The 13,582-nt window shown below is 41.2% G+C and overlaps 1 protein-coding gene across 4 annotated transcripts in view; it reads left to right on the top strand.

The window, feature by feature from the left end:
- anks1b (ankyrin repeat and sterile alpha motif domain containing 1B) overlaps positions 1 to 12,566 on the top strand; it is a 271,727-nt gene extending 259,161 nt beyond the window's left edge. For 2 of the 4 annotated variants that reach the window (XM_006780780.3, XM_035906765.2), the window contains exons 24-28: positions 839 to 922; positions 2,519 to 2,656; positions 2,748 to 2,915; positions 9,870 to 9,961; positions 11,181 to 12,566. In XM_006780780.3, coding sequence (XP_006780843.2) covers positions 839 to 922; positions 2,519 to 2,656; positions 2,748 to 2,915; positions 9,870 to 9,961; positions 11,181 to 11,229 — 531 coding nt within the window. In that variant the 3' untranslated portion in view covers positions 11,230 to 12,566. Of the gene's footprint in view, positions 1 to 835; positions 923 to 2,518; positions 2,657 to 2,747; positions 2,916 to 6,068; positions 6,192 to 9,869; positions 9,962 to 11,180 lie in introns of all 4 variants that reach the window. The other 2 variants (XM_035906771.2, XM_006780779.3) reach the window with 2 other exon arrangements.
- The last annotated feature ends 1,016 nt before the right edge of the window (positions 12,567 to 13,582 follow it).

Here is a 13,582-nt window from a genome sequence, read left to right as displayed (position 1 = left end):
TCATTTTCCTCAGTTTTACCAACCTTTTACTGCACACTGTGGTTGTAATTAGGTGCAAAGAGATGCACGTCATATTACCCCCCAGCTTTTGTAACATTGCTAACGTACCACTCTTTCATCCTTCCCTCCACGGTTGAGGTAGTTTTGGATGTTTAAGATCCAACTTCACTTCTCGGCTCGGATTCACTGCCAGCGAACTGCCTTTGTCAGTTTTTCAACACTACCCGATAGTGACAGGGTCGAACTGTAGCAGCAACATGCTGCAGGAAGGGAGCAAAGAACAGAACAAAGACAAACAGATATGGGATAGCAGCTCGCGTGTTCGACAAGGGAGGAGAAAGAAAGGACGGGCTGTGATAGGAATATGGATGCTGAGGAAGAGGAGATGACAAGCGATGAAGAACACAAAGTTGTTCAGAGAAGGAAGCTTTGAATATATTAAACCTTTTGTCAGGTAGAATGACAGCTGGGAGGGTAATGCTGACATCGCTGTAAATCACACAATTCTTCACAGCACCTTTCAGCATAATGAGTTCAGTATAGGTATGTAATTACAAGGAGTGAGGAGAGATATACTGTCAGAGCCCGATATGACCTAAAAGTTAATAGACTTATTGAATTGAATCGCTGCAGTGACTTGAGTGTAGAAAGGTCATTTCTTATTTTATTTTTCATAACCTTTGAGAATGACTAGAGTTTGGCAATCAAAGCAGAACAGAAATCTTCGTTAAATACGCCAAGTTAAATTGTCAAGTTGACTTTCACGAGCTGCCTCCAAAGTCACTGCTGTTTTTTTTCCTCTTTTTTTGTCTCTACCTTTTCATTTTTGCACAAGAAGTCGACAGAACAGATGAAGAAAGTGCCGACCATTGTGCTGTCCGTGTCCTACAAAGGAGTGAAGTTCATCGACGCCACAAATAAGGTACAGCAATGCGCACGGCTCGCTTCCTGCGAGGCCCGGTGTAAATGACACACCGAGTGTAAAGCCCGCACAGCATTGCAGTGCCCGTGTCTGCTCTGTGCTGCTGCAGCCTCGCTGATTTACAACAGTATGTACACAGAGCACAAACAAGCAATAATCAGGATGAAAAGGAATGAGCTGAAAGTCTAGAACAGTCCAGAACAGAATGGAAGTATTTGAGTTTCATGTGCACGTATATAAGAAAAGAATCAGGTACATATTCGGATTCTTGTTTGAATTGCACTAAAACAGAGCATGCTCAAGTAGGTCATCCACACTGAAATATACAGAGACAGTTTTAGATATTAAAGTTACCCAACAGTGATGAGAAGGAGACCAGCTGGTGATTCTTACCAGAAAATTAATTAATTAAAAAACAATCCCAAGTAAGTCTGTATTTGGCAATTCAGTTCTCCAATTAGTCACACAGACATGCTTGTGCCTTCTCTCGGTCCTGCATTGTTATAGAACACAGAAGGAGATGAAATGTGCAGCAGCTCCCTCTACAACGGCACGCCACAACTCATTTTGCGTTAGGCTAGTGTAGGGTTTCCTCCACGCCCTGGAAACTAAAATGGGCTGCGTGAAGACGTCCGCTGCTACGTATATCTGCGATTGTCTCCAACACAATATAAAGATAATTAAATGTGCAATTATTTGTGGAGGGAAATTACACAGACTTTGGAAAAATGATTATGCTTCTTCCTGTTGACACCATTATAGCGCTTAATGTATAAAAAGTCTCCTCAAAACATCTTTTTAAACCGTGAACGACAGACGGAAAGAAACAGTATTAAGTACAAAATCCATTAGGAAGATCAAATATAATAAGTCATTATTAGTCCTCTGTGGTTACCTGCTGTGTGGGTTCACCCAAAACAACAACTACAAGGAGAGGATTCCTCTCTTAGCTTAACCCAAGTAATCAATATGCCTATTTATATATAATCAGTGCAGAGAGACAGCTCTGTCCTGTATGACTAACCTGGCATTTCACTGGTTGAATGTTATGCAACTTCTTTTTGATTTCTCTCAGGTGAAATCATCTGCATTGCACCGTTTTGTTTTTTTTTTATCTCTACAATATGTTGTTTTAATGTTTTCATTTTCATGCCCTTAAAAAAAATCCACTTCTTCTAGATCAAAGTTTAATGCATTTTCAGCATATTTTCTTATAATAGCTCAAAGCAACTTCTGCAAAAATGTAAAATGTAATGTTTACTGATGTTGGCCCCCGCTAAAACTTCTCTTTGGGCTTTGATGTTTTTTTAATTCACAGCGCTGAGATGTGCTTTAATTAACGCAACACAAAGTCTGAGCGTTCTCCAGTGACATTACCAGAGGACAAATTCCAACTTAGTGACTCCAGAAACGTCTCAAACTGAAAAGTGTGCTACAGTGATTATGAGTTTGAGATGAATAATAAATCAGATTTGTTTTTCCGTGAAGTGGCTCAATGGAGATAATCTACGATCTCTCTGTGCGCTTCTTTATCTTTCTGCTTCTGTGTTTTCTCTTTTTGTTTCCTCATCTCCGTCTTTTGCTCTCTCTCTGTAGAACATCATAGCGGAGCATGAGATTCGTAACATCTCGTGTGCAGCTCAGGATCCAGAGGATCTGTCCACATTTGCCTACATCACCAAAGACCTCAAGTCCAGTCACCACTACTGCCATGTCTTCACTGCTTTTGATGTGGTCAGTATTGACACTCTGCTGTGCTCACAGGCGAACATCAGACTCACTGTCCAAGATCACATTCACCTATTTGATTTTGCCGTTTTATCAGAACCTGGCCTACGAGATCATCCTGACGCTCGGACAGGCCTTCGAGGTGGCCTACCAGCTAGCCCTACAGGCTAGGAAGAGTGGCCATGGATCATCCACACTGCCCGAAAGCTTCGACAGCAAACCCAGCAAACCTGTCCCTAAGCCACGCATCAACATCCGCAAGTCTGTAAGTAGCACAGCTGCACAGCTGCACTACTGTTCAAAGAAAGAATCCATCCCTGTCAAGTTCCACAATAGTGAGGCCACATGTTCCAGATGGTCTGGATTGGATTGCTTTGGTCTAAAGTGAAAAAGCTTCAAATTATTTGAATTTCATTCCAATAAAGCACTCCTATTTTCACTGGACTCTGTCCATAATACCTTACCAGTATCATCCTCACTCATTTACATTATTTCTAAACATCTGAGATTGGTTTTCTAGCTCTATCTGCTCATGTTCTTTGCTTGCGTGCGCCTTGGCCCAGCGGACTAAGCGGCAGAGGTGTAGGTGGATATTTGATCTGTTAAGCGTTCACTCAGTCTTACTGTCCCTGCAGTCTCTTACACACTTGGCTGATTGATGATGCGTGTTTGCATAAAGCTCCAGGGAGGCTTTCCCGCTCTCTCTCCGGGTGTGCAGGAGTGTGTGTGTGTGTGTGTGTGTGTGTGTGTGTGTGTGTGTGTGTGTGTGTGTGTGTGTGTGTGTGTGTTTCTGTGTAAGAGAAGATAAAGAATTCTCATGTGGAGGACTGCACTATAGGGAAGAGCTTTTCGCTCATGTGCAGTAATCTGCTTAAGGTAGGGCTGGGTATGATAAGAAATAAATACAAACGCTGATATACAAATGCTTTGATGGTTTAAATGATAAGTTGAGGAGCTTCACTTAAGCTGCATCAGTGCATACAGAGCAAATGAGGAAAAACCTAGTCTTCTCTCAAACCTGCAGGAAGGCACCTGAATGTAACCGTAATGGATTTAGAGAACGGTGATGGTTAAGCAGAGCAAAGTGCTCCATTTTTGCCCTTATTTCTGCTCGCAGATATCACTCAGAACTGTGAACTTGTTCTGTTTCCTCCTTTAGCCTGACATTCCCTGAAGTGTAATAGATATCCTTGTTGGTGGTGGCTGGCTGTATAGTAGCTTGACAATGGCTTTAGTCCAGCTTGTAGCATCGATGGGCTAAAAGATAGCCCTTCAATAGTGCTTATTGAACAGATCGTTCTGCAAATGAAAACTGTTTCATGTCTTGTGTCAACTCGATAATCGGGATGATTCCAACGTCTGAGCCCAGGCAAAAGCTACAATGACGGATGGTCATATTAAAAGTGGCCAAGGTTTCAAATATTACAGTTATAGTGTTCCAAAAGCTCAGGCTGCAGATGCACCAATAGCTCAATTTCAGAGTGTTTTTTTGTTCTTGGATGTACTCTTGTACTCTTGTATGACACCAAAGCAAGGATATTACCTCATGCACCCACCCACTGGTCAAACCTCCTGTTTGCAAACGGCAAAGAGAAGAAATTTATTTTAAAGGGATTGTGGCTTTAAAAAGGAAAGGAAGTAAATTGGCTTGTTTTAGGCAGGTGGTGAGCTAAGAGACAAACAAACAATAATGAGTTATATATAGTATATAATAATGAATTACTTTGGACACATTCATTCAAAGCCACTCGAGTTGAGTCCAAGGCTTAAAATCTGAAGCTGAAATGAGCTTAATAGGTCTCAGACAAGTCAAAATTGATCAGTGATGCTTCTAGTGGACTCTGTATGCCCCTAACAGTTATGCAACTTATATTGATACATATAAATTATGGTAATCAATACCCAGCCCTCGCTGTTTAACAGCTTCTTCTTTCCCAAACGGTATCATAAAAGCATGTGTCATACCTCCATCAAATATGGCGTCACAAAGTCTATCAATAAACCTGCAGCCCTTCCATAAACCCCACAACAGACAATTAAAATAGTCACCCTAACCCACTCTGCACTCACTACCCTCCTCCACTGACAAACACCAGCACAGGCTCAGCAGCACACATGTGAGTCCAAAAGGCCTGGTACAGAGTTATAGTTGCTGCTGTAACGGTGTGCTTGGACCAAATTTACATACTGTGAGTCATGAAAAAAAAAAAGGTGATTGAGTGGAACAGCAGTTTCATAGGACTGCTCTCGCTTTCTAAAGTTAGTGTGAGATGTGAGATGGTGAGGAAAGATGGGAAAGGAGAGTGCCTACAGAGATGATGGATGATGGCATGTGTACACACAATCTGCTTAGTCGGCAACCATTACATTAACCATTAATTGTCTTTTTTCCTGCCTACTTCATGTATATGTATGTGTGTGTGATGTAGTTAATGGCTTGTGGTGTGCAGCAGGGCAAAGATACTGCAGGATTCATTTAATATTCCTGCCACCCGCCAGCAATGATCTCCATCCTCCAGCACCTCTAAACCCATGTCCTTTAAAACACAGTAGCTTTGTAACAGTTTCTCCACAACCTCCCATTGTCATATTTCCCCTGTGAGCATATCAGCTTGTAAATCCCCCCCAACTTCCACTTAACCTACAAAGGTAAACTTTGAACTAACCAAGACTGGTATGTTACTGTAATCTGTAATGTGACACTTTTAAAGCAACAGATTTCATTTTAGATAGTCAACAATAGCCCAGGGCCGTATCAGATTATAACAGCTGTTTAGAAGTCCTTATGGAAGATGGAGACTATGAGTGTAGGAAAATGCCTCGGCCCCATATACTGTATATTAAAGATGGACATAGCAGTCGTGGTCTCACTAATTGGTTAGCAAAATCGGGCTTTTAAGTGTTTTCGCTGTTGCTATGTTTTTGTTACTTAACCAGACAAATCTAACTGACAAACTAAGAGACTAGGGGATACCCTTACCCTTTAACAACCTTTAAAACAACTGGAAATTCGTCATGAACCTGGGGGAAATTGTCTAAATCCATTTGAATAAACTGAGCCTGAGTGTTAGAGACACTTTTTTTTCAGAGCTTTTTTTGTACAGTTGCTGTGGCATATTCATACTAGTGGGAGTGTTGTTGCCATGCAGGAGTTGCTATATAAGTGTGGCGTAACATTGCCTTCTCCAGTTTGAGTTTTGCTGTGTTGTGGTAATGCTGCTGTCCCCCGCTGTTTCCAGGGCAATGAATTTGCTGCCATGTTGTTGCCATGGTTTTTTTGCTTTTGGTTTTAGACCGCCGTTGCCTTTTTTCTGTTGCCATGTAGCTGCTCTGTCCTCGCTGTGGTTTTTGCCTTGCTGCTTTGTTGCTTTTGGAGCAGGCCGACTTTGACTTGTGTATGACCTCTGCCTCCCTGTAGGTCATCATGCCCCCCTCCAGCCGCTGGTCACTGGGCCACATTTACACCCCTCACCGGCCTCCTCTTCACCCTCCTCTTCCTCCCTCTCGACTCTTCCATCTTCCTCACAAAGCTCAGTCACAGGTCCTCCACGCTTTTCCTTCTCTTATCCTTTGTTTTCACATAATTTTTCATTTATTCAAGGAGAAGGCGCCATCTGTAAGTGCTTCCATTTTAATTCTGTTGCTTTTACTCAACTGACTCTGCATCCTTGTGTGTCCTCTTTGCTGTGTGTGTGCGTGTGTGTTTCTTCATTTACTACCCCATAGCTCCATATCACTTTTAGTAGCGCTGGTATTAAAAAGACAGCCAATCTTGCAGAGCCAATCCATTTCATAAGTGCTTCAGTTTTTACGTGTCTGTCTGTACCAATTCAGCCTCTGGATGGAGATGCACTGCCTCCTTCTTTGTGGTATATTTGAGATGGTAAATTAATATAAATAAAGCGCTTTGATCAATAAACAGTAGAGTTGAGTGGTTGGATGTATAAACCAGCTAACAGTAATTGGACCGAGCTGAAGGATGAGGGATTTTTTTTTGGTCTTTTTTAAATTTTGTTAAATTATGCTAATTAAATTGTCTGGCTCTTGAGAATTCGACTCAGTCAATAATTATCTCGTGAATTCCTTCCTTTCTTTTTTGTGTTTAATAAATTCTTAGAGTTGCCAAAGATTCTCATCATTAGTGACCTTGTATGTCCTAGCTTGCCAGCTACGACAAGTGTTGTCAGCCTTTCAGTGGCACATGCTGCAGGTTGTGTGGCCTAAATACTGAATTGCATAAATTTTCCCATTTACTTGCGCTTTCATGGCTCAGTCACTACAGTTACTACAGTGAAAATAGGACCGCAACCTCTTTCTGATTTGGAAAAAACTGGTGGTTGCCCAAAGACTACATTGATTTATAGTTATATAGTACATTATATATTATATTGAGTGTGTTGAACGTGCAACACACTCAAATTCTGGGCAACCAATTTCAATCACATGGTGATTGCTTGGGTCAACTGGCAGAAGGCAACCTGTCTCCACACCATCGCAGTATGACTCAGATTGACTGCAGTCACCCTCAGATAGACTAGCAGCAGTCTGCAGATAATTTCCATCTAATTTTTAAATGGAGACAGATTTCCAGCATATTGTAATCACCCTGAGTCAGTCTTCACCGACAAGTGCAACTCAGCAGGAAAGCATCGCAATAGGGGACTTGATTCAACTGGTTATTTTCTGTTTATATTCCTATATAAAAGTAAGGTTTTAGACTGCCTGCAGCATTTTTCAGTTAAATTTCTGGCAGGACTTAAAATTTTATGTGAATTTCTGTGTATATAGATGGCAACAGATTTGCGTTTTTTACTGATTTGTTACATCTGAACAACTTGACTCCATTCAATTGGAGCAAATTGGTCTTATTGCCAATTTATCACATGTCAAATTTACTTTGAAGATTGTTCTTTGAAGCAACTAAGGCAACAGGGCTGGAAGTTCACTGTACACAGTCACAATAATTGTGGTCATCCTGCAGTCTCCAACTATGGTTTTCCCTAGTTTGATTGTAACATTAGAGGCTGCACTTCATTTAGATCAAGGCTGTAAAACATAAGTCCCGGGGGCCTGAATCGGTCTGGCAAAGACTCCAGTCTGCCTCACTGGATAGCTTTGGAAAATGATAACAAGGGACAAATTTTGGACTTTTAACTGTATTTTTCCTTTATAAAGATCCTCATGGGTCCCTCCATACTCATACACCAATGTAATTAGGTAATAAAGAATTAAATGGGAGAAATGTTTCTGGGTTTTTTCAACATCTACAGAAATGTGTTATTTGTTTGTTTTTTACAGCATAAATCTGCAGTTTACAGATTTATTCCTTCCAGTTTAAGCCTGAAGAGTGCTGACAGATTCTTTCATGTAATTTCATGTGGAAAAACTGATGTCTACTGGTGTACTTATATTAAGATCTCTCAGGGATTGAATGTGTAGTTAAAACTTCACAAGTCATTTTCATGCGAATCATCAAATCAAACGCTGGATTCAGAGTGGCCTGCTGGAGCATTTTAAAACACTGCCTACCCTTTATAACAAATCCTTAAAAATGAGCTAAGTGCTTAAACACACTTAAAACCACGTAGGTTCAGTACTTCCAGAACTAAATGCTTGCACTGAACTTTTATATTTGGAGTGCTTTCACTTCTGGCCCAACCTCACACTCGCCCAGAAACATCTTCATCTATCACACAAAGCATATGATTTTTATAAAGGGTCATTAAAGAACGACTGCCGTTCCACAGTGTACGTAGTGCGCCAAGAAATTATTCAAAAGTTCAATAGACCCACACTACAAAGTTTTACATCGGTTTGGACCACTGAGTTCGGAGCCAAATCAAACATTGGACTCCCCGGTAGCATCACTTAAAGTTTCTCTTCCCACCCCTTCCTTGGGAAAAATTCATTTTGAAGGCAGACGATTCATTCAGCGTCTTCATGTGTGGTTGATGAATTTGATACTGGTGATGCTGTGGATGAGCTCTTTACTGAGCGTGATGTGTTGTGATGCCGCGAGATCGAAAGTGTGTCTGTGTTTGCCCTAATCCTATAACCCCAAAACAGGATTATATGGTCTTGCTCTGGCTGTCTGTGTGTGTGTGTGTGTGTGTGTGTGTGTGTGTGTGTCTGTGTGTGTGTGTGTGTGTGTGTGTGTGTGTAAAGAAGAGGATAGAGAACCATATTAAAATTACAGTTAGTTTCAGTACTGTTGCTGTAGCAGTGTGTTAAGAGAAGATAACAGAACCATGGCTCTGTCAGTGCACCGCAGAGTTAATCCAGTTTCCTCCAACAACACTACGACACCTTTCAAAGCAGATCTCTTTTGGCTTTATTATAAAAATGTTAACACTACATGGAGATGCAGTTAATAATTTGCTCATATATGTTTGCAATTCAAGTTTACAAACACGCATATTCCTGTACCGAGTCAACTTTACCGCCGCTGCCATCCCCCAAAACCATCTGAAAACAAACCAACAGACTGGAGGAAAGCCACCCTCGGCAATAAGCCTCTTGATTGTTGCCTTGGGGTTATTTTTGAAAGCGCTCTAGATTGTTTGGTTTGTTTCTCAGCCACCACAACGGCTTTGCAGTTACAGACAGCATCTCTGTTAAAAGTCTTTGAAGCTGCAGGAAGTGGCTCAGGAGGTAGAACGAGTTGTCTGCTCAACGGAAGGTTTGTGGTTTGATCCCTGGAAGTGCCAAAGCATCCTTGGGTAAGCCAAGGCCAACGTGCTTGTGAATGAAGAAGGTTGTATAGCATTTTGAGTGGGACAGGACTATATAAGAACTAGTTCATTTACCATTCGTACAGCTTATAGGTGATGGACCGCCTCAGTGTGAACACAGACATGACATTTATTCATATAAAAAAAATGTGTATATTCTCAGTTCTGCTTTCTCATCTGTAATATTTTCCCCCGCCACCTAATTTCTCTGTAAGCAGCCGATCCTCCACCTCCATCTCATTCATTCTACTGTATCACTCTGATGTCACCGACTATCCGCATGAAATAATATCTGAAAATTGCACCTCAAGTCGATTTCTTTAAAACTACAACACAGACTTTTGCATTGTTTGGTTTGAAATCATTCAACACAGCGATACTATATGATAAATTGGCCGTTTGTCCTGCTTCTTTCCCCCTCCCCCGCTTGTTTTTATCTAACTCTGCTTCTCCCCGTCCTCCTCCTCCTCCGGCTCTCTCTGTGTCAGATGGAGCAGCCATCCATGGATCAGAAGGGCCATGCCAACGTGCCATGGATTGTGGAGCCAGGTCAGGAGGCCAAAAGAGGAGTCAACACCAAGTACGAGACCACTATTTTCTAACATACACCCGCCTTGTCCAATCCTGTGTGTGTGTGCCTTTCAGAGGTTGCCCTGTACCGGGGCCCCGCCCCGGAGTTGGGCACGAGCGACGCACGCCGCCGCGCCACCTCACCGGCTGAAAAAATAAAAATAAAAAAAATTAAATAAAAAAACCATCTCGCCCCGCCCCCGATAGCCGAGCCTGTCCACTGCATGATGACGTTTGGCGCTGCGTTGTCTCTCTCTTCTTTCTCCTTGTCTCTTCTTCTCTCTTTTATTTCTGCTCTCCCCCCCTCTCTTTGGCCTGGGCCACATCCTCCTGCCTGCAGGGCTGGCGCATGACCTTTGAACCCAGGGCTGTGGTGCACTTCTGTCTCCACCTGTAGGGGGAATGGTCAGCTCTGTTTTTCCACTTCATGTTTGTCGGTCAGTCAGCAGTCAACCACTCGGTTATTCTGCTTCCAGTTTCTTGTTTTTTTGTTTCTTTTTCTTCCTGTTTATGGGTGCAACCATTTGGCTTCGTCTCTCTCCTCCTTTTCTCCTCCAACTGCCTCCATCCCTCACTTTACTATTCATTTTAGCCCTTTTGTCCAACTGCCCCTGATAACTTGAACAAGATTTGAAACCAGAGCACTGCTAAGAGGCGAAACAGTGTTTTAGCTGTCTCTGAGCACCGTGTGGGAGCTGACAGTGAGGAGGGATGTTGTCCTAACTTGACAACTGGAGGGAAATTTAGACTTTTTAAACACTTTTTAATCAAAGAGGAGAGCTGAACTTTGGGAGAGGTGATGTAGCACAGTCTAACTTTGACTCAAACTGGTTCATCCAGCAGGCTACTAGAATGTATTTCAACTTTTTGATTCTTTATATCAGATTATTTTTTGGAGATAAACTTGTAAATTTCTTTGACAAACTATATTTTAAACTTGACCTGTGACACAGGAAGATCTAGGTGAACTTTTGCTTTTCTAGCACCTTTTTTCAGCACATGTTTGTGTATATGTTCAGAATTACTTTTTTTTTTTTTTTACTTTGTTTTCATTTTTTTTCCCAGCCCATAAACCTTGTTTTATTTGGGGGAATAAATCTTGTATGTAAAAGGTTTAGCATGTGGCTTGTGAAACGCATGGTGGCCATTTTGGATTTGCTGAGCAGGGGGGCCAGTGGAGAGGCGGGGTGTGAGGGCTCTCTCGATAAGTGATGTCATCTCATTTGCAGGGCAATGCCGGATGCTCATGTCTATTACTGTGGAATGCAAAGAATGTAGCCAGCCCTAAACATGGACCTTGTCACACACACAATGCAAAAAGGACTACAAAGGACCCTCTTGTTCACTTTTCAAAAGGACTACAAACATGGATGCTACTCCACAGTGTTTAAAGTTGACTACAAAATTTTAACGTCATTCATCCACGTGTTGCTAGACACAGTAAACATCGGACCAACTATTAAACACACACACACACACACACACTGACAGGACTGCATCTTGACAGACGACCGTCTGCTCTGAATGTACACTTATTTGAAAGCAGCCTCAACTTTCTGCAACTCCAGCAGGATCCGTTTTATGCGCCCAACTGGGAGGCATGACCTTCGAACTTTTTGGCAGGTCAGCATCTCCATGGAGACTGTGAGTATGGTTGCAGGGCATGTTTAGGTAATAGACGGCGGGCTGACTAAAGGGCATCCCCGGGCATGTGTCAGTGTTGGCATGAGTTCCACGATGTCTGGCTGGCTCTTTTGGTCCTCTTTATTTTATTTCTTTGTTGTTGTTGTTTTTTCTTTAATGTCAGAAAATAATAAAGAGATATATGCACAAGTGTGTAAATGACTAGCTGCAACACGCTCAAGATGCAACGGGTGTCTCATAATGGATGAAGAGCCTATGTGAACAAAGCATCTAGAGTCTAAAAAAAAAAAAAAGTATTCTATTCGTATTGCCTGACATTTTAATGTTTAATATGAGAGTATTATATTACCATGAGGATTATGATTATACTTGTGCAATTCTTGTCTACTGTTGTCTTAATGTTACATTATTTTTCTATGATATGCTGAAATGAAAACCTTGGGCCTGAGAATGATGGCAATCCTTTAACAAAAAAATAAAATAAAATAAAATCCGAAACTAGGCGATCACACTTGTACACAGAGAGCGAATGTCGCAGGTGGCTAGCTAATTTTTAGGTCAGGTCAACTCTCCATCATTTCTCACGGGGCTCTACTCTTATCTAGCAGATGTACTATTTTAAAAACGCAGTATTACTGTATTATTTGGATGAGAAATCATCCAGTTATAAAGTGTACATAGATATTTTGCCAACTCATTGTTCATACATGTAAAAGAGAAAAGAATAAAGGATTTGCAGTAAATGGCACTGGAAACATGGTACCAAAATAAAGGTTGGACATTTAAAAAAAAAGTGGTAGATTGTAGAGACTGTATTTTGAGTGCAAACTAACATGAATTATTTGGTGTCATCACTGCTGACCAACTAATGTACATAGGCTTGGGCTTCCAGCACACTGATTTTTGTAATTTTGGCCATTATTTATATCCTTGTAAATCACATTAAATAAAATATGACTTGTACAACCATATTTATCCATGGGATGAAGTTGTTATTACATCTTTTTTTTCCCCCATTCTCAATCACTGCATAAAAGATCTAATACTGACAATAATGGCTTATTTTGGTATTGGTGTACCACTGTAACTGTGAGCAAAGATGGAGATATTTGAGTAATGTTCCTCTGTTGTAGGGTCTGCAAATATTCGACCTGAATATTTCAATGAAGCTTTAGCTGCAAATCCTACTCTGTTTGTAGGACTAACCCTTGGTGCAGCTTCTGCAGATGATAAGGATGCATCTCCAAGTATCACAAAATTTCACATCGGACCGATTCTCATTTGCAAAATGTACTTTTACCATCTGGGTCTTGCCCCATTTATGCACAACAAGCACCATCTCAGAACTTACTCGCACATTGTGTGTAATATTTCACATACCTCAAACTGGACCTGCTGCCCAGCTGTGATGTCAGGGACTTCAAAACTTCACCGCTTTCTACCAAGGAAATTGAGAAAGAGAGGATAACCATTTGTCTCCTCCAGGCTTCAAAGCATTAAGAATCTCTTCAAATCTTCTCTTTGTATTCATTCTTAAAGAGCTCTTCTCTTAGTCTTGCTCAACAATTTGAACACAAATTAACACTCATGGGAAAAGCTGTCGTTAATATATCAGTACAATATTGATTGCAGAGCTCTCAGAGTTACTTTCTCCTCCACTAGCTTGTTTTTGGTTTGTAGGAAGTTCCTCACAGAATCCTGGTGGATTATTTACACCTTCAGGTGGTGAAAATCACTGATGTCTCAGGGCAGTCGTGTAAAAGGAGTTAGTAAAGAAGTGAAAACGATTGTGAATCCACTGGAGAGAAAGATGTTGAGACAGTAGTGAAACAGACCAAGAGTTTGTTAAAGTGTACTTTCACTGATAGTTATACTCAGCATCAAGACTGTAGTGAAAAGACATAAGCTGTACTCGAGAAAAAGAACAAAACCCACTGCTGTGCACTACAAACCTCTAAGTAGGTGTATACAATTATATATAGGAATT

This window comes from Neolamprologus brichardi, chromosome 17 (assembly GCF_056152115.1).
Source record: "Neolamprologus brichardi isolate AB-2024 chromosome 17, ASM5615211v1, whole genome shotgun sequence".
Classification (NCBI taxonomy): domain Eukaryota; kingdom Metazoa; phylum Chordata; class Actinopteri; order Cichliformes; family Cichlidae; genus Neolamprologus; species Neolamprologus brichardi.
Note: the sequence above shows the minus strand (reverse complement) of the source record. Positions and strands in the feature narration are given on the sequence as shown.